The 26,495-nt window shown below is 47.8% G+C and overlaps 1 protein-coding gene across 1 annotated transcript in view; it reads right to left on the reverse strand.

Annotated features, from left to right (window-relative positions):
• Positions 1–23,908, reverse strand: part of TRPM2 (transient receptor potential cation channel subfamily M member 2) — a 40,841-nt gene extending 16,933 nt beyond the window's left edge. The window contains exons 1-17 of the mRNA XM_072640866.1: positions 23,646–23,908; positions 22,735–22,820; positions 20,712–20,880; positions 18,920–19,100; positions 16,935–17,101; positions 15,691–15,871; positions 15,301–15,362; positions 14,633–14,833; positions 12,960–13,062; positions 12,199–12,320; positions 11,089–11,439; positions 9,401–9,538; positions 8,035–8,164; positions 7,717–7,862; positions 6,394–6,506; positions 1,626–1,839; positions 382–500 (exon numbers count right to left, since the gene is read on the reverse strand). Of these exons, the coding sequence (XP_072496967.1) occupies positions 382–500; positions 1,626–1,839; positions 6,394–6,506; positions 7,717–7,862; positions 8,035–8,164; positions 9,401–9,538; positions 11,089–11,439; positions 12,199–12,320; positions 12,960–13,062; positions 14,633–14,833; positions 15,301–15,362; positions 15,691–15,871; positions 16,935–17,101; positions 18,920–19,100; positions 20,712–20,880; positions 22,735–22,820; positions 23,646–23,828 (2,666 nt within the window). The 5' untranslated portion in view covers positions 23,829–23,908. The remainder of the gene's footprint in view (positions 1–381; positions 501–1,625; positions 1,840–6,393; positions 6,507–7,716; positions 7,863–8,034; positions 8,165–9,400; positions 9,539–11,088; positions 11,440–12,198; positions 12,321–12,959; positions 13,063–14,632; positions 14,834–15,300; positions 15,363–15,690; positions 15,872–16,934; positions 17,102–18,919; positions 19,101–20,711; positions 20,881–22,734; positions 22,821–23,645) is intronic.
• Positions 23,909–26,495: the final 2,587 nt, after the last annotated feature.

Raw genomic sequence — 26,495 nt, forward strand, 5'->3', positions numbered from 1 at the left:
TTTATTACAAGGTTTTAGTTTTAGTTTTAATTTGAGTGAGGATCGGGAAGTGGGAGGGAAATGAAAAAGAGAACAGGTGGAAAGACAGAAGAAATCACAGACAGTCAGGACAGCTTTGAGAGTTACAGGTTGAAGTCATTATACACTTAAAGGGGAAAAGCAAGCTATGCAGAAGGGAGAGAGACCTTCAGTTTGCTGTGCAATCCGTCACTGACCTAGTTTGAATGCACAACGTTCATTTTGTTTGACACTTATTAAGTAGAGAACAAAGATTTAAAAACAAATGAACTCTCAGCTTTTTCGTTCCTGGGTAGAGGAAGGGATGCATGGTGGGAGAGGGCATTAATGGTGAGGGGGAGGTGATAATACTAGGCCACTTGCCTGCATGTGAGCCCAGCTATGAAGATGAGGATGGCACCAACATCCAGCTTGTTCCAGAAGTCATTGAAGTACAAAGAGGCCATCTTCAGAAGTCCAAAGCCATCCGGGTCATAGAAAAGCTTGGAGAGAAACACAGCATGGGCAAAGAGCTAAAAGTCACCCTTGGCCCTGGGCGCTTCCACCCGGGAACAGGGTCTGGAGAAAAGGGAGGGCAGCCTCAGGCAAGTGCCCAGGGCTTGAGCACTCTTGTGCATCAGGTGATTCTGGCCACAATCATGCCTGGGGCTCTCAGCATAGGTCCTGTGGTACCCAGGAGTAGATATGGTACAACCATCTGAGGGCAAATTTAGGGTGACCAGCTTTGACTCAGCTGGAGCAGACCTTCACCAGGGCACCCATGGAGGCCTATGATCAGCCATCATCACTAAATAAGAACCATCAAGAGTGCCCTCAATTCTTCAGCAGAACTGGTCAGAGGTAGTACCAATCATGGTAGGGGACACAGAGGAGGGGCAACAGAAGGTCAAAACTAAATGTGGAATGGTCTCTGTGTGACTGTTGAGCAGGGGCCCAGTTCTTACTAAAGGAATATACACATCTAGTGTCCAATCTAACTTACTCCTTGGAGGGCATTCCTGAACAAACAGTAGTCTTTCTCCATCCTCTTTGGCTTTTCAAAGCCAACAAACTCATAGCTTAACCATTGATGCATCGGCAAAAACTGTATCTTCCTGTATTTCTTGATTCTATTTGATATGTATTTTGTTCCCCTGAAATCTTTAATTCAGGAGAAAGTCCTTTTTCACTCTGCCTCAGATGTTGGACTCCCAAATTCTTACTGCTCATGGGCAAGCCATCACCCTTTTGAGTCTGAGTTTCATGTAATGGGGCAGAGAGAAGAGGAAAATTACCTTGGAGCTTCTGGCTTTAATAATCTATAAAGTTATGGTCTGATGACAGTGGGATACTGGTCCACTTCCCAGCACTTCTTCTTGGGTCTGATAAGGTGTTCAACAGGGAACTAGAAATCCAGGGCTCCATGAAGGGTAAGGGTAAGGATGCCTCCAGAAAGTAAAAACTGACCAACAGAAGATTTGTATGGAAGACAGGGGCAGCTACTTTACAGAAACCAGATGAAGCTCAGGGTGTCAGGGCAAAGCATAAAAGCCATGGCCATCTTTGGGGAGGACTGGGACCCAGGACCCAATTTTAGGGACTGAAAGCAGGGGGCTTGTGTTCAATACCTGCCGTGTCTCCTCACACACCAGTGAGAAAAGCCAGAAGTAGATGACATACTCTCTCCAAGATGGCGTGGGCTGGAAATCAATCATGAGCACATAGGCAAAGAGCCAGAGGAAGGTGAAGTAGGAGAGGATATTGAGGTGGAAGATGACCACAGGCGCAGTGAAGAAGGCACGGAACCGGGCCAGGCAGCTCACTGGCTGCAGCCTCTTCTCCCTAAAGAGGAAAGCAAAGCGAAGTGTGAGGCAACAATGCAGCCTCTCTGAGGAGCAGCTGCCTGTCAGGAAGCTATGATGGACCCAACAGATTCTGCTCCCCAGGAGCTCACCCTCTCCCTTTGGAAAGCCCAATCCAGCCTCAGACAGCAGAAGTGAGTCACCCCAACTACCACTGGAGCAGGGCTGCCCCAGCCAAAGGGGCAAGAGAGCCTTTGTTAGAGTTGGTGTTCTTAGTCTGATCTAGGTAGGATTGGAGGACCTCAGAGGTCCCTGCCAACTCAGAGGTTATTCAGTCTTCCTAAATGACAGGAACAATGGATCTCAACTGATCTGGGTCTGAATCCTGCCTTTTTGGCTTTGGGCAACTTGCATTATCTATCTGGCCTCCATTTCCTTATCTCTGAAATACAGAGCATGGGAATACAACATCATGGGGTCACATGACCAACAAGTTGCAAGACTCAATATTTCCTCTAGTACCTATTAAGTCTCAAAAAGAAAAAAAAGGTAATGCCAAACCCCAAGAGGCATTAGTTCTCAGAGATACAGAAATTACAGCTGTTGGTAAAGTAACAGCCTCAGGAACTCATACTGGACAACATCCCACTCCCTCTGGTGCCATTGCTCTAGATCTAGAAGTACACACATATCAACCCACCAGCTTGTGCTCAGGGACCCACTCAGGAATCTTTCTGCTGCTACAGATTGTGCTGGCACACACTAGCCCTGCCCTTACTCCATAATTCTGTTGAAACAAACAGTGGACCTCAACTCTGTCCAGCTACAGGTAGAAGAGATATGGGAGGGCAGGACTATATTCTGCCTGAGGTAGTTCCTAAGTTAATGAATCCCAAAGTGGCAGAAACTATGCATAGGATACCATCTTAACCTTCCCGAACCCTTCTAATGTAGCAACCACTCACCCAGCCCAGACAGAGAACTAAAGAATGGAATTAAAACAAGGAGCCAGCATGTAGGACTTCACCAGGCTTAATGAAGCTAGTCTAGTCCCCCTAGAAGTCACTTGGGGCAGGCAGGGACTGAGGTTGATGAAAAGTGGGTTCTGCAACATGGCAGGAGGCCACACAGCTTTGAAGTCCAGTTCCAAGGGTAGACTCACCCTCAAAAGGGAATATGAGAAGAATATAAGAGGAAAAGGCTAAAACCACCAAAGATTTTAAGAGGAAGAAAACCCGGTCAAAAACCTAGAGCACATGTACATAAATCAACATGGAAGATAAAATCAGAAGGGAAGATGAACATTAAGACAACTAAAAGATTTCAAATGTCTCAATAAATATTGTGAGAAAGGAAATTGATTCTTCAATTGATGAAACACAGAACCCTATGGATTCCCAAAAAGCCATTAGACCTTAACAGGATGTTCCAAAATAGTTCAAGAGACAACTCTATAGCCTTTTGAATCAATCAACCATAGCCCTAGCCTTGAGAGAAGAAATGAACCTTAGGTAAGAACAAATGGTCTGCACAACAGCAATAATTAGGAGAATAGAAAAACTTGTGGCGAGTGCCTCCAAAGAAGCAAAATAGAGAACAAGAGGAATAAAATATATTAAAGTGAAGGGTAATCTGAAAAAAGAGGAGCAAAAAGCAGTAACATTAAAAGAAAACAAGGTCTCTCTATGCCCACAAAACACACTGATCTCAAAGATGAGATGTATGGAGATGACATCACAGCCCTAGTCCTCTTAGAACATAAGTCAAAGCACCTCAATACCGTAGTGCAAGAAACAATGTAACAAAGCAACCCAGAACTTGAGAATATGGAAAAAAGCACCAATGGAAACCTCAAGGGAAAAGAGTTCTGTTCTAAACTCCAAGACACATGGTGGTTAAATTGTAACAACAGAAATGTAAAGAAGGTAAATCAAAATGCTGTGGGTAGACCAGCCAGTCTCTAAGATCCCTATGATCTCTGCTCTACTGAATTGGGAGTTAGAAGTCTAGAATTCCAACCTGGGCTCTGTCATCTATGTCGTCTATGAGATGGTGACCATTCAGGCTCCCCAGGTTTTCGTTTCCACATATGTAAAAGGAGGGAGTTGAACCAGAGAACCCCACGAGACTCCCAACTCCAACATTTTGTGGTCATAAGTTTCCTAACCACAGAAAAGAGGTGAATATTCTGGTTTCTTGGCTGCTTTCACAATGAGCATGAGCCTATGGAGGCTAAGAAAATTAAGTGCAGACCATTCCCTGTGTGTACTGTGATGATTGTGGTGCCAGTGAGCTTTGAAAAGAGTCTTGGTAAAGATCACAGCTGGTACTGTTGGCATCCTGGCGCACCTTGTAACAAGCTATTACCTCTGTCCAGGTGACTACAAATGCCCACTCCAAATTACTTGGCTCTGTCTGGTGCCTCCTGAGCTCAACAGGCACAGCCTACTTCCTGTGCTTTCTTCAGCATCCCACTTCTATCTCTAACCCAGGGCATGTAAATGAAGGTGATTTGGGAGAAAGTTTGATCTCACTATTGAGAAAAGTTTCTGTTAAAGAAGAGTAGTTTCTCCCCCAGATGCAGATGGCATATGTTTTTCAGACCAGGTCTCCCTCTCTCACCCAGGATGGAAGCACAGTAGCCATTCATGGCCTGATCCCACTGTTGAGAGGGTAGAAACTCTGACCTGCTTTCTTTTCCCACCTAGGCTCAGCCCTCAAGTTGATGAGAAGAGATTAGAGGACCAACAATGTGTGTTTTTTTACCACACCTTAATCATAATTACCTCCTACAAAGGTAAAAAAAAGGTGTAAAAAAAGGCTGCCACAATAAAGAGGCCCAGGGTGCCCAGAAACAAACTACCCTCATCAGCAAGAATGTGCCCACTTCCCAAGCACAGAGAGAGATGCATCTGAGGGCAATACTTATTTAGAATACAAACTCATTTGTAAAACAGCAGATGATGGTGGGACATGTAGAGCAGTATCACCTCCTAAAACAATAAAAAACAATAGAGGCAAAGGTAAGTGTATGGGGAGCTCCATATGAGACCCAACTCTGCCAAGTCATTTCAGGAACATTCTCAGACAAGAATGACAGGACAATAAGTGGATGGAAAATGGAGCAGACCATACAGCATTTCTATAATGAGACATCTCAATATCCATTGATGGAGAAACCATTTCATTCCAGCCCTAAATTTTGGTCTATGATGTGCTGAATGAGGGAGTAGAAAAGGCACAAAAGAAAATGAAGTGGGGGAAAATGACTGGATGAGACCAAGCACACACTAAGAACATCTGTGTGGGAAGACACTGCAACCCTAAGTATTTCTCCAATACATCTCAAAGAGGAAAATATATCAAAGAATGGAAAAAAATCCATAGATTATATTGTTACCTAAGAAAGGTAGTTAAACGAATGTGGATAACTATCACCTCTTATCTTCCTCATCTTTGTGATGTTGGGGCACACTTGTAGTGAGCACTTTGTATTAATGACAATATGAGAAGGGAACAGAGATGACCACACTTTTACGGTGACATAATTGACTAAAGAGTACAGAGAAGCTAAGATGTCCCTGTGCTTATTGTTTGTCAATTGTTGTAAAAAGCATCTGGCTCAGAAGAGCAAGATGATGCCTTCACCTCCCTCTCCTAACAAAAGATGGCAGGAGATCACTCGATAAGGGCAACCACGAGATGATTCTATTTGATGCCTCTCTGATTATGTGCAGCAAGTGAGGCACCAAAAAGCAAGATGTTGCTGTGCATCTGCGCACCAGTAGTACAGTTTTACAGATGCTTACAGAGGGGTTGATCTTAATGACATTTAAGATCCCTTTGAATCCTGGGAAACCCAATTTCCATGAGTTGGTGGTTTTTGTTTCTTTTACACATCTTCATGTCCTCTACTTCTTCCCAGAAGCATCCACGCAGTGTATGGCCGACCTTGAGTTCTCAAAGGTATTACCAGCTAAGCACAAGTTCTGGAAGTGCCCTCATGGGTGGGCAAGGTATGTTGTCTGAGGGACAGTCAAGCAAAGAGCCTCTTCACCTGATTGGCCACAAGATAAATCCAGTTTCCAGCCACACTACCTCTCTAAGACCCCCACCCCAACTCACCAGTGATGACCCTGTTGATCTGCGCTGGAAGAGGCACTGCCCTCCCTGGTGAGACCACAGCTACTTGGAGGGCAGCAGTGCTGGTATCCATGCCAGGCAGTGGGGCAGACACCAGAGTGGGGGGAGAGATATATGGTGAGCTCTGGTTTCAGGCAGGTGGGGTAGCAAAAGAACTGGACACCAGGGGATCCGAGTCTCAGGTCTGTCCGTCTGTTCTCTATGCCTCAGCTCCTTCTCTGTGCAATGAGGTCACTGGCCCAGATGACTGCTAAGTTCCCTTCTAGCTCAACTGTTCTAACCCAATGTAACTAGGTGGAACCAGACCAGGTTTTGGAGGGACAGCTACCAAAAGTCAGGTGGGAGGCACTGAGGTGTCTGTCAAGATGGCCTGTTATCCAACTTCTTTAAAGTCCTGGCTCCTTATAAAAGGGAACAAACCCACCAGAGTGCAGAAAGCCTAGGCTGGCACCTGAAGGAGATGATGCCTGTGTAGAGAAGAGGGAATGCCAGCATGCACAGGATCACTCGCCAGAGGCCGTTGTCCACACACAGCTGCCCCCACCAGACTTTGGTCAGAAAGGCCTGGGGAGAGAAAAGGAGAGAGGAGTGGCATTGGGCAGAGCAGGAGAGGCCTCTCTGGGGCCAGGTGTGCATACACACACCTACGCATGCAAAAGCACAACACATGAGACGACTAAACCACCAAGGTGGTGGATAGTCAACACTGACAGCTGCTTTAAGTCTGACAGAGCTCCCCATGTCTCTTCCTCCTTCCCTGGGAAAGAGAGAAATTTCATAGAGCAAAGACATGTTTGTGAGCCTTGGCAATATCATGAGCACCAGGTCAGGCACAGGGATGGGGGGAGATTGGGGGATAGGCAGAATTCCTCCCAAAGAGACAGGACCCAGCTCAGCCGCCAGGAAGTTCTCAGTCAGGCACAGCAAAGTCTACCAAGCCAGGGCTCCTGAGGACAGGCAACTTAGACCTCCCTCTCTCAGGAAAAGGGCCTGAATCTCTTGGTATCAGGTCACTCCCTTACTGGAGGCCCCATTTAGCCTGGTACTGGGTTGGATCACAGAACTTGAACCTTCTGTGAATATCTTGTATAATCATAGAAGCAGTCCCTGGAGGGACCTTGGGGCAGAAAAGCATCTAGGGATTTGGCAGTGAAAGGACTTTAATGCTGTCAAGTCAGAGGGTCAGAAGGATTTAGAGTTGGGGAAAGGGTCCCAGCTCATCCCATCCAACCTTTTCATTTGCCAGAAAGTGGGGGCATGCCTTGTTCAAGGTAAGTGACACTGAAGATACCAACCCTCCCTAAGCCCTGAGGGCCCAGCTCAGATCCCTATCCCCTCTGAACCATCCACCTCCTCTGCTACTGAGATGATCACTGACCTTCTGCCATCCTGCCTCCAAACATGCACTCCTTCAAGTTAGCTCCCTGCTCCCTCAGCACCTGCCTTGAGGCACATCCCACAAAGCTGTGGTTTGCTGATGCTGTCTCCTCCTAAACTGTGAGGAGTGCATGGAGTGGTGTGCACAACTGGTATGTGATGCCCTGCAGCCCAGACCCAGAGCTAAGGGATGGCAGCCTCTGCCCTTACTTGCTGCACAGTCTTGGGCAGGATACTGCTCTCTGAATTCAGAACAAAGAAGTGGCTGATGCCCTGGTGGACAGACATCCATGGTCAGTCAGGAAACAGAACTGTCCAGTTCTCTGGAGGAAAACCCTCCCCCTACACACATGCACACACACATGCAAGCACACTTACTTCCTCCAGGATAGCTAACCTGGATGCCCCCATGGGACACGAACTTCATGTCTTTGGCCTCCAGAGCCAGCTGTAGACAGGTTGTCTTCCCCCAAGCCTCAGACACTCGGATAAGGAGCTTCTGGGCTCTCTCCTCATCCTTCCGATAGCACTCAGTAAAGACCCCTAAAAGGTCCAAGGATGGGAAGCACATGTCAGCTACTGCCCTGAGCTCTATCTCCTCCTGCCACATACCTGCCAGGCAGGCATAGGCAGCCATGCTAGGATTGGAGGAGGAGTGACCCAGGAGAGGGGTCGATCCCTGAAAAATCTCCCATCAGCCGAGAAGCAAACTCACCGATGGCTCTGTGCTCGTATTCCTCAGCCAAGGTGAGCATTTCCTCAGAGCTGTCTGTATCGTCCTCCTCCTTGGACAGCTCCTTCAGGATTTTACTGCAGGCCAAGGCTGCCGCAATGCAGTCCTGGCTCTAGAGACATCAGGGGAGAGGTCTGGGTAGCCAAGCCCACCATGAGGCCAGCTCCAGGCAGACCCCAGCACTTTGGAATATATCCCAGCTATTTTTCATGGTGCCCTCCCATGAGGCTGCTGCAGGGAGGACCCTTCTGGGAGATGACAATTCTATGGAAAGACCCCTCTGCAGGAGGGACCCTTTCTGGGGGAATGAGCCCTCTGTAGGGAGAATCTCTATGAGAGATGATTACTCTCTGGACAAACCCATGGAGGAGGAACCCTCTGCAGGGAGGAAGGGCATCTAGGTGCTACCAGCTAAGCAAACCCACAAGAACTAGACCCTGTTCTTAGAGGCACAATCAGAGATCTAATATGGGGGCTGAGGTATGACTCCTGGACCAGAAGTGACTGAGATCCATTGCTGTCCCTTACCAGCTCAGCCCATATTCCTGCTAAGGGAAAGTGGGCTTCAAGCTCCCCTCCTGACCTACCCCAACTTGACCTTCATTAGGGAACAGTGTGGCCAGTATTTACTCAGCATTTGCAAATCACTTGATGCCATCTTCCCTGCCAAGTGAATAGGCATCATGTAACTTCAAGGGCCTAAAGACATGATCACAGTGGAGAGATGGGTGGGCCCAGCACTCTAGCCAGATCTGATGTGATGGTCAGCCATTGATCTACTGCTCCTCTTTGCACCTAAAAGCCCCTATTGGGGGTTGGAACTGCCTGGCATGGGCACCAGAACTGCTCTGTGTGTGGGAGGTAGGAGGCAGGCTGTACCCCATTGCAATCCCTACCATTGGTAGTAGAGTCACTTACTGAGAGGGAGAAGTGAAGACTTGCTTAGAAGGATAAGCAGGAGACTGGCCTCATTTCCCTTTTATTCTTGCTTCCCTCTCCAATGTGAGAACCAAGGTCCCCACTCCCAATCCCTGCACCTCCAGAAAGTCCACACCTTCTCAGCACCGCTATGCTTCCCTCTTACTCATCAACCCACCAGATAGGAAGGTCTGTACACCTTGGCACAGGCCCCTTTGAAGACTGCCCACTCCTATCTACATTCTTGGTCCATCCACAAATAATCTTACACTGCTGACAAGGGGAGTCCCATGCCCTGCCTTCCCAGGGCTCCCCAGGACCTCATCTGTCTGCCTCTGTGCAGTCACTGACCTTGGATAATGCTGAGGACCTGCAGACATCCCCCTAAAAACAAGGAATATCTTATAGAAATCCACTCTCTGCCAGGTACCTGGGCCCAGATGATCTCTGCCAGTTCTTTGCGGTTCTGGACAATGGCCCAAATGAGGAGGTCTCGGACAGGGTCCATGGTGAAAGTGACGCGGCCTGGAGAACGCTTGTAGAGGGACCGGAGGCTCACTCCCTGTACCTAGTGAGCACATGACAATTAGAATTCCACCACAGGAGACCAGCTCTGAGCAGAGAAAGGAATCGAGAGATCAACGCATCACTGAGATGATGGGAGTCAAAAGGAGGGGGGAGAAGGGTCTGCCCAAGGTCACTCCCTATTATATGGAAGACAGATTCCACTTGGGAAACACATCCTTCTATAACTGACTTTCAATCACTTGAAGTCAGATCTTAATAATAAGATCTGCCCTTAGAAAGTTTTCTAGGTCACCTACATTACAATGAGATATAGGGAAGTGAACTTATGTCTTTCTCAACTTTTGGGTCAGACTCCTCAGAGAAACTGAAAAGGGAAGGGAAGGAATTTTGGACTGGACCAGCCTGGGGACTCCAACTGACCAAGCAATATCTGGGTGACTAGTCATAGGAAGTATTTTCAAGGGGATTCCTTTGGGAATAGACTGATCCAGACACCTGTTTAAGCTCCATCTGATTATGAAAGACTGTAATTTCAGGATTCTAAAATTTTAAATAAATGAGCCTTTTTCTGGAGAATGATTTCCTCTGAATCTACTGTAGGATTCTCTGTTCTTGGAAGAGTAGCCATGTCCCAAGTCAAATGGACTCTGGAGTTCCTGAAATGTAGGGCAAAGACTGGCAGAAGTGGACTGGCCAAGGGGAATTCTCTTTCCATTGTCTATAAATCGGTCTATTCATTTGGCTTGCAAGATCTGAGAACCACAGAAAGTCATAGTGGGAAGGGATCTCAGGAACCATCAATCCAACCCATGCACCTAAGCATTTATCCAAGTCCTTGTTGCCATCCACCTGGAAATGGAAACTCTTTCTGGGCAGAGATTAGTTTGTTCATTTTGCTTGTATCCCAAGGACTAGCACAGGGCCTTGCTGAGAGCAGATACTTAACAAATACTTGTTGATTGATTGACTGAAGGACTGAAAGTAGCCCCCACTCTAACAAACCCTTAAAAGGCTGGCCAAACTGAAGACCTCTGAGGAAGAGGAGTTCATCACCTTCTGAGGCAACAGCTCGTCTTTCCTGCACTTCAGCCTTTGGTAGCTATTCCAACTCCTGATGGCCCATATTGAGTTTGCTTTACCATTCACTCAAATTGCCAGATCCTTTTCAGAACCATTGTGGTGTAGCCAAGTCATGCCTTCTTCTCCTTGTAACTCTAAAGTTTTTGCGCCCAAGGGCAGACTGCATTTATTCCTACTGAACGAGATCTCATTAAATTCAGCCCATTGCTCCAGCTTGTCAAATTCCTTTTGGATCCTGACTCAGTCATGCAATTGTTAGCTATCCCTCACTATTTTGGAGTCAAGCCTTATCCAAGGCATTGAAAAAATGCTACACAGCACAGGAATGAAAAGATAAGCAAAGGCAGCATGGTAACTTGGGCAGACCTAGGGAACCACCCATATGGGGAATGAACATGAAGGTCAGGTAGGAATAAGAAGGTGAGGAAGGACAGTGTGGTACCTAGGGAATATGGGAAATGAACACAGAGGTCAAGTGGGAGTGAAAGGTAAGAAAAGGCAGCACCGTACATTGAGTTTGATGTGTGGCACTGCCAGGGACAGCCGGGGCCGTTCACTGTGCTTGGGCTTGGGATACAACGGTTGTGTGAAGTCTCCAAGCAGCTCCCTGAGCACCTGGGACACGTGGTGCATCTGGATCTTGGGCAGAGACGAGTAGGCAGAGCGCTCCATCTCCTCCATAAGCACCTTCTGCAGCTTGCTGTGGAACAGGCTGGAGGGTGCCAAGTTCTCATAGAGGTAAATCAGCGTGTCCCAGGTGACAAATTCCTTCAGGCGGACCCCGTTCTCCAGAAAGAGTTTCACAAACTCTGGCTTGTTGGTGATGAGGGCGGCAGCCATCATCGGGTGCAGATCTGAGGGCTGGGCCAGGAGCAAATCAAGGTCAGGCACAGAAACAACCAGAGCATAAGGGTTTGACCAGAGCTAAACTAAGATCATTTCCTATTCACCCATTTGGAGTCATCCCAATGAACAATTCAATTGGATGAACTTTTGGCAGTTTCTAGGGGTTCCTTGTGGGTTTCCCAAAGATTTCTATTTCTCCCCTGTGGCTGTTATAAGCATGAGCTGATACCTACTTCAGAGAGCACAGTTAACATACTCCATAGACATGTCTGTGCCCAGATTCAGTGTTTGAAGGGAATACCTTGAAAGCACCCTGACCCCAACTCTAATATAAGAGTAAGACCCTCTTTAACGCTAGAAAATGCCATGACCCCTCTTTTACTGACAACAGGCCATCTGTATGCCTGATGGACAACATGTGTGACAATGGACCCTAGGTTGCCTCAGAGTGGTGGCTTTTCATTTAGCACACCACCACTCCACACGTTTGCTAAACATCTACTACTGAGTCAGGCTGGAGCAGCTGGCCGTGAGTAAAGGTTTGGCATACCTATGGATTCCTGTCATAATTCTGAGGCCTCACAGGGCCCACAAGCCACAGGCTTTTTCTGGGGTTCTGACTGTCTAGGACTGTGTACAAAGCACCCAGCAGTGTCTACCATCAGAGTCCTGCAAAAGCCAAGGGCTTGATTGCCAGTGAAATGACCAGGCAACTTAATATAATCAGCACATTGTGGACCCTGCATCATTGCCACCATGCCTTGAGGGACCCACCTTCCACTGGCGCTCATCTGTGAAAATCTCACTTCGAGCAATGTCCACCCGGTTCCAAGCTACGGCCAACTTCAGCTGGTGGTCCCAGTTTTCGTGGCCCACATGGTCATGGTTCCTTGAGGCTGAAGGTGGAAGGGAGCAGAGAAGAGAAGGCTTCAACCAGGGCTCAGAACATCCCTGACCTCCTCACCTGCCCCAGCAGAACCCAGGGGTCCAGCAGCCTCTGTCCCTGAAGTCAATCCCATCATTGGCTCTGGAGAATATGGTTTATTTGCCTCTCCCTCCCTCTTTTATTTTTGCTCTTAAGCAGAGAGGGCGAGTTCATGCAGAAGGAATGGTAAATCTGAGCAGCAGCCCCTCTCTCCCATTAGGATGTAAGCTCCTTGTGGGAAGGGATGGTCCTGCTTTTTGTCTTTGTATCTTCAGTGCCTAATGTAGTACCTGGTACATAGTGAGCATTCAACACTTTTCTGTTCCCTTATTCATCTATCCATCCATCCATCATCCATTTATCCATCCTTCCATCCATCCATTCCTCCATCCATCCCTCCACCCATCCATTCATCCATCCACCCCCCCACTTATCCACCCTTCCATCCCACCATCCATCCATCCATCCATCCATCCATCCATCCATCCATCCATCCATCCATCCATTCACATGAGCCAGGAACAAAGCAGGCACCAGCAGTCAGCACCCCCCAGTCACCCACTCAGGCTTTGCTCACCCTCCATGGGAACCTCCCTGCCCAGATGCTCACCTTTTAGCAGTGCCTGGAGGATGGCCACGTCCACATCCTGCTGGCCATTTTTGCCTTCACGGTAGATGGTCAGCAGCTGTCTCTTCCGTACGATGTCTTGGATCTACAACAAATTACCCAGGAATGGATGAACCATACCAGCAAGAGTAGACCTCATACTTATCTAATCAGGTGTCATTTCCTGCACTCAGGGGAAGGTCTGTGACTGATTTCTCCCCACCACCAGTATGTGGGCTTGAGGGGACCCCACACACACTGCCAGGCCCTGAGTCCATTTGCCATAAAGTCACTTCGAGCCTTGGGCCTCACTCTTTCTATGTTGAAACAAGCAGCCAGTCCTGCAGGTAGGGCCCCCAGCTCCCAGGCCCCATTATTTTGCTGGCCAAGAACAAGTCCAACTTTGGGACAGTGGGACCCTCAAAAGCAAGTGGTGGCCACAACTACAGATCACAGCCCCTCCCTGAATGGACAGAAGATTCCAGGAGGTTCCATGGCCCCAAATCATTCATGTCTCTAAAATGGTCCTCTATTACAGCCCACTGAACATCCCAGCAGTATTTTCCTTTTTTCTTTTTAGATTTAAATTTTATTTTCAAATGAAGATCTGCCTTCTCTCCTTCCCTCACCACATACCATATCTGTACATACATTCTGTTCATACAAGCATGTGTGTGCACACACATGATACACTCATGTACACACAGCAGACATACAGACACACTTCACCTGTGTGCACATACCACATATACAGCATACAGTCCACACATACACGTACTCCCCTGTGACTACCTCCATCAGCTGGCATCTACTTGAGAAATGCGAATTTTCATTTTCCTATTAACTTGCTCCCATGATGCTTAAGACAATCGTGTTGATGCAGGGGTCCCCCAGGACACATCTGTCCCCTTCCCTCTATGGGCACCTTGCAGCCTTCCTTGGTTGGCATCCTGTGTCCACCCAGTCTCCTAGTCATCAAGGCCACCTCCTAAAACCTTAGTCCTCCTGAGTCCCATGACTTCAAGTCAAAGAGAAGCCTACTGTTTCTCAATGTAATAAACAGAATGGGCTGCCCTGCAAGGTAGTGAGCTCCCTGTCACTGGACGTGTTCACTTGGAAGACTACTGGTCAAGGATGTCACTGGGTGGAAGGTTGGGTCAGCCAGCCAGATGACTAAAGACACATTCAGTGACCATCACCTAGAAGAGGAAGAAAGGAACCCTCCATGTCCCAGGGTCTACATGGTCAGAATGAGTAGGGGATATATGACTGTCTTGGATATCTTCTGTCCTGATGAGTTGGCTGCCCAGTTTCTCTCTGGCTGTGGCAATCCAACCCAGCTGGGACCCAGGAAAGGCTCAGAGGGTATAATCTCCTCAAGAGCAGGCACTGTCTTTCTGCTGTCTGTGTACACCCAGCACTGAGTGTGGCCTGGCACACAGTAGGTGCCTCATGAAGTCTTGCTTGTGGGATGCTAAAGCAGCATCTCAGTGCCAGGGTATAAACTGACCTGGGCCTGGTGCCCCTCTGGAGGCCCTCCTGACCCTGCCTTCCAGGTCTGTTCTGTGCCCACCTGGCATCTCCTGACAAGCATGCCCTCTGGCACAGTGCCCCAGCATGGCCTGGGCATGGTCTGACTTCATGCTGCCCTTCTCTCACTCCCACACCAGTCTCACCTTCTTGGTCCACTCCACAATCTTGCTCTCGGTAAACGTCTCAAAAGTCTCGTGGAAAAGCAAGCTCAGTTTCTTCTGGATCAAGGAGATGGTAATTTCCGAGATGGGCAGGTTTGCCACTTGAGCAATGACATCTGCCACACGGCCCGAGCCCTCCACGATCACACAGGGTGTGCCATTGGTCATGGCATTGAAGATGGTCTGGAGCACATATGAGAGGGCTATTTGAGAGGATTTGGGGAAGCCTGGGATGGGGTGGGTGACCAGCATCCCAGAAAGGGTTCCCTGGTGGAAACTTTACAAGTCTTGAATCCCCTACAAGAAACTAATAGGGACAGGGCCTGGACCATTGATCTCATCAGTTTCAGGGACCCCCAGGTGAGGAAACTCCTCTACTGATGAGACTGGCACCCTTCTCTGCAACTTTCCAACTCTTAGTGAGTTGTCAGGAACACCCCAAAGTTAAGTGACTTGTCCAGAGTCCCACAGAGTTGAACCAGATATTCCTGGCTCCATAGCCAGCTCTCTCCCCACATTACCACTCTGCTGCCTGATAGCACTTTCCCAGCTATCTGACTCAAGAGTGATTTTCTTCTCCCCTCATGTTTCTTTCTCTTCCTTCCTTAGGAAACTCTCCTCTGCCCCTGTGGTCCCTGGTCTATACTTACATCCAGCGTGCCAGGCCCTCCCTCCAGGACCACACAGACAATTGGAATTTTGATGGCCACCCCTGTGGACAAACACAGGTTAGGTCAGATGAAAGCTCAGACCTAGGGAGAGCCCCATTGAGAAACAAATATATTTCTTTCTAATCATGATGTCACCTCCAGTTTGGGGCCTGTTATAGGCAGCATGGGCAGCTCAAAAAGATGGACAAGAAGAGGTAATGAGGGGAGGTCACCCTGTCCATTCCTATCTACTATTTCAAAAGCTTCCTTTTTAGGTGGTGACACACTAGTGGGGGCTCTTCTCACAGACTGGGAAGATACACAAATACACACCCACACAACTCTCTCTCTCCTTCCAGACACCTCCCCTTTACTCCCTGCACCTGTTACCTCCTTTCTCTTTTGTCTGCTCTGAGATGAATTTCTCCAGCTTGGTCCTCAGGAGAATCTCCACACCATATCTGCCATGGGTCCCATCATCCACGAGGATGAAGTGGGAGTGATTGTTGTCCAGGCAGGAAAGATTTCCTTGGCTCTCCTCATCCAAGATATACTCAGCTGGGAAGCCTCCCTGGGGACATCCAAGAGAACACTCGGGGTCCTGGGGTCCTAGGATCATTGACCTAGGGCTAGAAGGGACCTCAGAGGCCATGTAGTCTAAATGTGGCCCAGAGAGGAAGACTATTTTGCCAAATTTGTCAGCTAGAGAACCAAACATGAAACCCAATGCCATGTCACCATTGGAGCGCTGGCCTGGGTAAGTCAGAAAACACCAAGCCAGGGTGGCTACCACTCATGAGGCCTTTCCTGGCCTCTGCTTCCAGTCCCAAGCCAAATGCCAACCTATTAATTGGACTTAGTTTCTGCCTTTCCTTAGATTTGTATGTTATTCCCTGGATAGAATAGAAGCTCCCTGAGGGCAGGGTCTGGTTCATTTTTGCCTTTGTATCCCTGGTACCCAGCACAGTGCCTGGTACACAGAAGGTGCTCACTAAATGCTTGTTGATTAACTGACCATTGGCTTATAATAACGATGATGATAATATAATAAAAATAATAACAATTTATATAGCACCTACTGTGTGCCAGGCACTATGCTAAGTGCTTTACAATTATTACCTCACTTGATCCTTGAGAAAGATTATGTTGTTATGCCCACTTTACATGTGAGGAAACTGAGGTCTACAGGAGTGACTTGCCCAGGATCACACAGCTAGAAGTTCTGGGACCACATTTAAGCTCTGGTCTTTCTAACTCCAGGCCCGGTGCTCCAGGCTCATAGTGGCACCATCTAGCTGCCTACCTAGCCGCACTCATCCCCATTTGAAGTTCATGAAAATAAGACACTTTCAGTGACCTAACAGTGACTAACAGACAGGTGAGCATAAGCATTTAATACATGCTTGTTCACTGGTTGATAGATTGACTGAAGTCAAGCCCTAACCCTCACTACAGTGCATTCTTGGAATATATCCCATAAACTTTGCAAGTCTCCCCCTCTCTCCCTCCCTTCTCTTCTCCCTTTCTCTCTCCCCTCACCTCCCTCTTCTCTCTGCCTCTTCCCCTCCCTCCTGCAGGGATGCAGGCTCTTCTGCTCTGGTCCTCCATAGCATGGGTCCAAAGGTCCAACTCACCGTGGGATAGATCAAACTCTCGCGGTTGTGAACAGTACCCCAGGTGGCGATTCCAATGGTGATGACTTCCCCTTCCTTGTAGCTGCTGCTCAGACTAAAGTCTCGTACAGCCTCCCCCACCTGCTTCATCACCCCTGTATGTGAGCCACCAGTTATGATCCAGGCCCCTGGGAAGAAAGGGTACAGATGGGCAAGGATCTCAAAGCACCCACAGGGCCCTACCTTGCCTTCCAGAGAAGAACACTGAACCCATGGGGCCACTGTAGTGTCACCACATGTCTCCTTGGAAATTTCAGGCCTCATTCCAAATGGAAGCACAGGCTCCTTCTGATGTCAACCCTCAGTCCCATATCCTGCTACTTTTCAGGTCATGGGAGATTGGGAAGATATCTCAAACTGGATGTCCAGTAGACATCTCAAACTCATCATGTCCAAAATAGAACTTATCTTTTCCTTTAAACTGCTCCCTAACCCCCCAACACACATACATTCCCAATTACTGCAGAAGGCCATACCCTCCTCCCAGTTTATCAGGCTCCCAACCTTAGAGTCATCCTAGATTCCTCACTATCTCTCATCACCCAGATCCAATATGGTGCCAGGGCCTGTTGATTTCACCTCTACAGCATCTCTTGTAATGTCACCTCTACACCATCTCTCCAACACTCTCCCTTCTCCCCTCTGATTCTGCCCCCACCATGGTGCAGGCCCTCATACCCTCAGGCCTGGACTATGACTATAGCTGCTTCAAGGTCTGCCTGCTTTAAGGCCTTCTCCATTCTACTCCTTCCTCACTCAGTCACTTACGTGATTTTCCTAAAGTGTAGGTTCAATCATGTCATTCCCTACTCAGTAAGCACCAGTACCTTCTAATCACCCCCAGAAGCAAACACAAAATTATCTGTTTGGTATTCAAAGCCCTTCATCACCCAGCGCCCTTCTCTCTTTCCAGTTTTCTTACACTTTAGTCCCTAATACAAACTCTTCAATCCTGTGACTACAGCCTCCTGGGTGTACCACTAACAAGACCTTCTATCTCTCTGCTCTGGGCATTTGCTCTGGCCATCATCCCCCATATCTGGAATGGTCTCCCTCCTCAGCCCTGATCACTGATCTCCCTGGCTTCCTTTATGTCCCAACTAAAATCCCACCTTCTACAGGAAGCCTTCCCCAATTCCTCTTAATTCTAAGGAAAAAATCATCATCATCATCCCAAAATGTGTTTCTCAATTCCCTTCATTTTTAACCCTGCCAGGACTTTTTTTTTAACTGCCAGGGTCAACTTTCCAGGGACAACCAGACAGTGTACTTCTGATAGTCTTTCTGATCTAGAGCCATCCTCCTGGCCTCTCATGAGACCATATACTTGGCACCAGGAGGACCTTTGAGAGTGTCAAATCCAAGCCCCTCATTTTACAGAGGAGGAAACTGAAGCCCAGAGAAGTAAAGTGACTTGCCCAGGGTCACACAGCCAATAAATGTCTCAGTCAGGATTCAAACTCAGGTCTCTCTGACTCCCAAGTCCAGAACTCTGTATCTGTGGTGCCCCCTACCTGTAATCTGGCAGTAGCCATATACTATCCCAAGAAAATGCACATTTACAACACTGGTAGAACATCCGTGCACAGTCAGACTTGCTCAATGCCAAGAAGGTTCACCTCACAACTGAAAAAAGGCCCCAAAGAATTAGATCAACATAATGACCAACTCCAATTCCAGAGGACTCATGAAGAAACAGGTTGCCCATCTGAGGCAGAGATGATGACTTCAGAGGTCAAACTCTGCTTGGGTGGATGAATATAGGTACATGAATGGAGGGATGGAGGGGTGGATAGATATATGGGTACATGAATGGATGTGTGGGTGCATGAATAGGTAGATAGGTGGATGGGTGGACAGTTGGGTAGACAAATGCATGAGGGTGATAGAGAGGTAGTGGGTGGGTGGAATGCCCTGATCTGCCCCCTGCCTACCAGCCCACGTACCTGTTGTCTGTGCCACTTTGACTAAGCCCCTTCTGAAGATGCTCTTCAGTCTGACTTTCATGTTGAAGTTTTTTGCTCCTCCAGTGACAGAGATCAGAAGGTTGGGAACGTCGAGGCCCCAGTGCTGTGTCATGAGGTGGTAGATCACACCAGGTGGAGTGTCCTGAGACACACGTACATACTGCAGAAGGATCAAAACACACAGAACCGAGAAGGAAATAAAGGTTCTGCAGACCCTGCATTGATCTGTTTCTGTCAGAAAAGGCCAACAGTTTTTGTCACAAGGGATGGTAAAGAAACAAGGGAAGGAGGCACCAGGTGAGCTGGCTTTTCAGACTCTGGTTCCCTATTACCTCCAGATCAAATATAAACTCCATTGTTTGGCTTTCAAAGCCCTTCCCAGCCTGACTCCCACCTTTGTTTCCACTGTCCTCCTCTCCAAGCACTTTATATTCCGCCTAATTGGCTTATTTGCCATTTCTCACTCACAACCTCCATCTCCTGTCTCTGCATCTTTGTATTGGTTGTCCCACCTACCTGGAATGCCTTTCCTTCTTACTGCTACTTCTCAGAATCTTGAGATTTATTCAAATGTCACCTTCTCTACAGAGATTTTCCTGGCCCCTGTAGCTGTTAGTGACCTTTCCACACCTTTCTAATAATTTGTCTGGCATCATTTTTGCATGCATCCATCTTGTTTTCCTCCCAGCCAGATTGAAAATTCTTTGAGCATAAGATAATTTCCTCAGGGGATTTCCCTTTTGTCTGTGCATCTCTGGCACTCAGGACTGTACCTAGTTCATGGCAGGGGCTTACTAAATGCCTTTTCTTTGATTAATTACTATCCTCTGCACCTGTAAGGGAGCTAGGCCAGTTTAACCTCCCTTTAACATTCCTTCCTTCCTTCAGTTCATGGGGAAGAACAACTCCCTGGAATTCCAAAGGGGTCCCAAAGAAGGGTAAGAGGCCCCCTTAGGGAGCCCATTTCCCTCTCCTGGAGGGATTTCTGAGAACTGGGCCCTGGGCCAGAGTATGGGCTATCCCTTCTCCCACAGCTGAAAGATGCCAACCCACTTCAACGAGATTATAAGAGCTTTAAGGGCAGAAACCAAATCTTTTCAGCTCAATTCAGTCAATATTTATTAATCACCTACTGTGTGCAAGACCCTAGGATACAAACATAATGGTCTTTGTCCATCACCGGGTCCTTTACCAGCACAGGGTCTAGCCCATGATATGTCTTCAGGCAGCCTGGGCTAACCTGAGCTGATGACACCAGGAGGAAGGGATGTTTAGCTGCCATGAAGCAGCCTGGGCTAACCTGAGCTGACGACACCAGGAGGAAGGGATGTTTAGCTGCCATGAAGGGAAACCCAAAGTCTCTTCCCATTTTCTTCCCCCGTGGGGAATGGGGGAAGAAAATCAATGCCCTGGCATGGAGACGCAGATGGATCTGGAGTCAGGAAGACCTGAATTGGAATTCTGCCTACTAGCTTTGTTACCCTAGACAAGTTACTTTGACCTCTGTCTACTTCTATTTCCTCATCTGTAAAATGGGGATAATAATAACATCTCCCTCCCAGGACTGTTGTAAGGATCAAATGAGATAATAATTGTAAAACACTCAGCACAGTGCCTGAAATGTAGTAGGTGCCTAATAAATGCACATTCCCTCCCTCTTCCCTTTGGGCTTCAATGGCCTAGCTTACCTAACAGGAGCATCCAGACATCACCATGATAGAATCTGTGAACCAGGAGTCCCCCAAGAACAACAAAGTCTCGGAGAACCAACCTTTCCCACCTTCTGTCCCAAGCCTGTGAAGACAATGTCCCCAAAGGCATCTGTGGGCATCTCCTGGACGTGTCTCTTCCGGTCCCATTCTTTGCCCTGGAACACTTGGGGTTTGGTGGCCTCCTCTAGGTGCTGCTCCCTTGTGTAGCCACACTCACACACCACCTTCCTGAAAGGGCACACCCTCTATTAGTCACAGCCCACCCATGAGCACCTCTGAAGTACCAACTATATGGCCAGTGCAAGAGCTACACAGAGTGAGGGGCCCAGACAGTCTCTGTTCCCAAAGGTCCATGGAGGGGGAGCAGGAGGGATACAGGATGAGGATGCTCACAAATAATCATGATTCTTTCAGCAGGAATGGTGCAGAGGAAGAGGCTCTAGAGCTGAGCCCCAGAGGGGGCAAAGAATCTCACTGCAGAGTTTAGTCCATGCCTTACCAAAAGCACAGGTAAGCCTGCTGTTATACTGTCCTCAACAATTCAGCCTCTGCTTGAATACTTCCAGTGATGGGGAAACCATCACCTTCAAAGGCAGCCAATTTCATTACTAGACAAGTGGATTTAGAAAGTTTTTCTTTAAATGATAAATGTTGGAGAAAATGTGGGAAAATTGGAACACTAATGCATTGTTGGTGGAGTTGTACAGTGATCCAACCATTCTGGAGAGCAACTTGGAACTATACTCAAGGGACTTTAAACTGTATACCTTTTGACCCAGCAATACCACTACTGGGTCTGTATCTCAAAGAGATCATAAAAAAGGGAAAAAGACATACATGTACAAAAATATTTATAGCAGCTCTTTTTGTCATGGCAAAAAAATGGAAATTGAGGGGATGCCCATCCATTGGAGAATGGCTGAACAAGTTGTGGTATATGAATGTAATGAAATACTATTATGCTATAAGAAATGAGCAAGCAGATTTCAGAAAAACCTGGAAAGACTTATATGAACTGATGCTGTGTGAAATGAGCAGAACCAGGAGAACATTGTATATGGTAACAGCCACAGTGTGTGAGGACCAGCTTTGCTAGATTTAACTTCTCAGCAACACAATGATTCAAGACAATTCCAAAAGACTCATGATGGAAAATGCTAACCACATCCAGAGAAAACACTATGGAGTCTGAATGCAGATCAAATAAAACTATTTTCTCTTTTTCTTTTCTTTCTCATGGTTTTCCCCTTCTGTTCTGATTCTTCTTTCACAACATGACTAACGTGGAAATATGTTTAACATGATTGTATATACATGGCTTATATCAGATTGCTCTCCATCTTGGGGAGAGGGGAGGGAAGAGAGAGTAGGAGAAAAAATTGGAACTCAAAATCTTATAAAAGTGAATATCGAAAGCTATGTTTATATGTAATTGGAAAAAATAAAACACTATTAAGTGGGGAAAAAATATTTAAGTTCTTGCTTGTATTTGGCCAGAATCAACTCTCCTGCACCTTGCATTCCTTGGTACTAGGTCAATGACAAGTCTGCCTCACTGACAACTGATAGTTATAGACAATTTCCAAGCCTTGCCTTTCCTGAGTCTTCCTCAGGCTGGACACCTCCACCTGGTCCTGTTTCTGCTCTTGGGAGAGTCATCACTGTCCTCACTGCCTTCTTTGCCAGCCCCAGCTTACCAGTGTGTCCCTGAATGTGTGGTGTCCAAAGCTCAACATAATGCTCCTGATGGGTTGTGGTAGAAGCAATATTCTAAGCCCTGCCCTCACAAAGATCCTTGAGACTGGGTTGGCTCAGGCTGTGGACATTGCTTCTTCACCACTAGAGCACAAAGCTGCCCTAGGAGCTCCAGGTGCCTCTCCAAGGCTTGACCATGGACCATAATGGACAATGCCACCAGGAGAGCATCACCTCAGATGTCCTCAGTACCTACACCTGCTGAATCTCCTTCTGCTATGGTCAAGTCATTGATGTCTGCCTCTTCACAAACTGCTTCCCAGCAAAATGGAGAAGGGAGACAGGAAGAGATCTGGGGATGAGACCCACCCAAAGCATCTTTCCTACCCAGAGTCTGACGTCTTAGAACTTTCGACAAAATACACACACTCCTTCTTCTTAATGTTCTCTGGAATCCATGAGCTGAGGTTCTCCTGGGAGGAAGAAAAGCAAAGGGGTCACTGTGGGGCATGAGAGAGCATTCGACATCTCCATCACACACAATGTGGGATGATGGTGGGCAGAGTCCTCCCTCCTGGCCAGGTCACCATCCCAGAGGAACCAAAGGAGGCCCAGAGCCTTGAGCCTCATATCCATGGGCTTCCAGAGCCCTGAGACCAGCTGAGTCCATTCTCCCCACAAGCCCTCAGAGAAAGCCCCAAAAGAAAGTCTCTTTGGGCCAGGCCAAGGGAATCTCCCATTTCTACTGCCCCTAAGACCAATAAAGTAACTCTGGGGAGGCAGGGCATGAAAGCATCATTATCCCCATTTTACAGATGTGACAACTGAGACTTACAGACTGAGTGACTTGCCTCAGGTCCCACAGTTGGCAATGTTTGATGGAGGATTCAAACCCAGGACTTATGCCTCCAAGTCCCATGCTCCAGTCACCTCACCATGCTACCCCTCAAGCACTGTCCTCCTGTACAACTCTGGCTGCTGGGGATGCCTGTTGACTGCTGGCCCCAGCCAGGAGTCACTCATACCAGGGGAGAAGCAATGCATGCTTCTCTGGCCTTTGGCCAGTCACTGCCCCATAGGGAGGACAGGACAGGGCAAGAGGAGGGGATCAGAGGAGCAGGGCAGTCTAATGAAATCACCAATAACTATGTGAATCAGTGAGTGAATGAAGAGATGAATGAGATGAGCAGAAGGCTGCCTGAGGTCAGGATAGATACGAGAGAGATAAAGAAATGGCCCAAAAGTTCAGGGGATACTTTGGGGAGTGGAGAAGGGAAGATGACAGAAAAGGGTCGCACCTTCTCATTGCTACCAAAAGCATACTGGGGCCTCTTGTTTTTGGAGCGGCCACTGTTGCTTCTCCTGAGGTTAGGGACCATTTCGAGTTTCAAGATCTTCTTGGGAGGGATGATGTAGCCTTCCTCCTCCTCGTCGTCCTCCTCCTCCTCAGAATTGGTCTTCTTCAGTCGGGAGGGCTCCATCCTGGCTCCTCGGGCTCAGCACTGGATCTGCTCCCCTTCTGAGAGCAGGCATCTCCCCCACTCACGCTGCTGGGAATCTTGGGAACACTGTTTGGGGAACAGTGACACAGATCAGAGTGGCCAGGCAAGAATAAAGTATCAGTGAGAAGGAGGCATCTAGCTCAGAACCCTGTCCAAGTCAGGAAGCCCTGAGCTCAGGTTCTTCCAGCAAAGCCTGCTGACTAGGTGTCCATCATTTGGGGAATGACTAAGCAAGCTGTGATATATTATTGTAATGGAATGTTATTGTGCTATAAAAATTTCAAGCAGGATGATTTCAGAAAACCTGGAAAGACTTCTATGAGCTGATGCAGAGTGAAGTGAGCAGAACCTGGAGAACATTGTACACAGTAACAGCAACACTGTTTGATGAAGAATTGTGAATGACTTAGCTCTTCTCAGCAATACAACGATCCAAGACAATCCCAAAGGACATTGATGACACAGACTATCCACCTCCAGAGGAAGAACTGATATTGACTGAATACAGGCGGAAGCAGGTTATTTTTCACTTTCTTTTTTCATCTTTTATTTGAATCCTCTTCTACAAAATGATTAATATGGAAATGTTTTACTTAATTGCACATGTATATCCTATATCTGATTGCTTACTGTCTCAAGGAGGGAGGAGACATAGAATTTGGAACTCAAAACTTGAAATAAAAATGTCCAAAAAATTTTGTCCCTATTGGACTCCAACTGATTGAACCCAGTCCAATGTTCTAGGCTGTGACTCTCATCTATCATACTCGTCTCCACCTCTTATGCTTTTATCCAAGTCACTGATGGATATTCATATAGTACTAGGCCCAGGACAGCTGAATCCCTGGGGCCTGCACCATTCTACTGGAGACCTTCAAACCATTCATGGCTGCTCTTTGAGTCTAAGCTGCTATAACTAAATCTAATTGTGCTAATGTGCAGCCCACATAGCACCACCTTTTCTACTGGGACAAACTTTACCAAAAAAATCTTTGTAGACTAAGTGCCCCTAGCATTCCTCGGACTGACTAGTTTATAAATCCCTCCCAAGGAACTGTTGATTTGGGAGCTGGGCTGGCCCTTGTTGATCATCACTTACCAACCCGCTGCTTGCCAGCTGTCTCTGTTACAATCAGCTCTGACGTTTTCCTAAGAATCAAAATCAAGCTCATTGGTCCATAGTTCTCTTCCCCTCTTTGAAGACCATGACAGTATTTTTGCCTTATCCAGTCCTGAAGTATCAGACAATGCTGATGGGGGCTCAGCAATCACATCTGCCCATTCTGTCAGGACCCAGCATGTGGTTCCTCTGGACTTCCTTTCCCATGCCTGGGATGCCCTCCCTGCTCACCCCTACCTCACATGCTCAGCAAAGAGGCTATCTCCCACGGGACCCCTAACTCCTGACCGCACCCTGAACTGTTCATGTTCTCTCCTCCCTGATGTCATATAGACTGTATTTACTCAGACTGGGCAAATGTTGTTTCCTGCCTTCCCATAGTAGGTACTTCATAACTGTTCTGCTGAAGTAAGGTGTTGCTCATCATCTATCCCAGGACTCCTTTTAGGAGGGAGAGGCCCCGGAGGCAGGATTCTGGGTGAATAGGTACAAGCCACCACCATGACCAGATGTGGTATAGAGACTAAGCTAGCAGTTTAATCTACATGACTTTTTTTCTCTGTCGATGTCAAGCAAGGATCAGCCCCCCCCCCACTCCCCAGCACAGAAAGCAGAGGCTGATAGGCTTCTGCTCTGCCTGCTCACCATCCACCTGCTGCCCGCCTGCCGCCCCGGGCTCACAGAGGTTTTTAACCGCCAAGCCACAAACGCTAAGTGGTAAGTGGAATCATTTTCTGTCTTTTACAAATGGAAGAGATGGAGGCAGAAGGCCCCACTGGGGGCTTTCCAGTCCTTGCCCATTTCATTCCAGCAGACCAGGCCAGGCTTCTCAGCAGGGGTAGACAGAGTCCTCATAAGGCCACCCTGATCCTGCCCTCAGGGAGCTCACTTTCTATACAAGAGAAGACACATAGAAACCATAGCTAGTGTACAAGCACAGGCTATGAGGGCCTAGAGGTGGGCTGTGTGAAGGAGTCTACAGAGCACTCAAGGAGAGCCTCCAAAAGAAGGGGACATCTGGGGTATACCTCACAGGGGAAGGAGGAGGACACTTGGGCAAAGGACAACAATCTGAGGGAAAGTGAGAAGGGTGGAAAGGCTCAAGGGGTGTTGGAGGGCTGGGGGCTATGAGTTTGGAGGATTGGGATGCCAGGATAGACAGTGGAAAAGAGTGAAGTCACTGTAACAGCACTGGTGGGCCATAGGTCCTGGGGTGAGAGAGGAGAGACAGACAGGAACCAAGGAGAGCAATGCACTCCTTCCTTCCTCCTCTGGGACCTGAATGATGGACCTTTCAGGACAGACTCCAACACTGGGAGGCCCCAGCCCAGCACTCTGAGGCTCATGAACTGAAAAGTTCCCAAAGCTGAATATCCCCAGCAACTTATCCTAGAGATGATCAGGACCCACTGAGGGAGTTTGAGCAGAAGAGTGATGTGGTCAGATCTGACCGCAGTGTGGAGGACAGATCAGAAAGTAGAAAAACCAGCGAGGCTCCCGCAGCTGTCCAGGAGAGAGGGATGAGA

This window comes from Notamacropus eugenii, chromosome 2 (genome assembly GCF_028372415.1).
Source record: "Notamacropus eugenii isolate mMacEug1 chromosome 2, mMacEug1.pri_v2, whole genome shotgun sequence".
Classification (NCBI taxonomy): Eukaryota; Metazoa; Chordata; class Mammalia; order Diprotodontia; family Macropodidae; genus Notamacropus; species Notamacropus eugenii.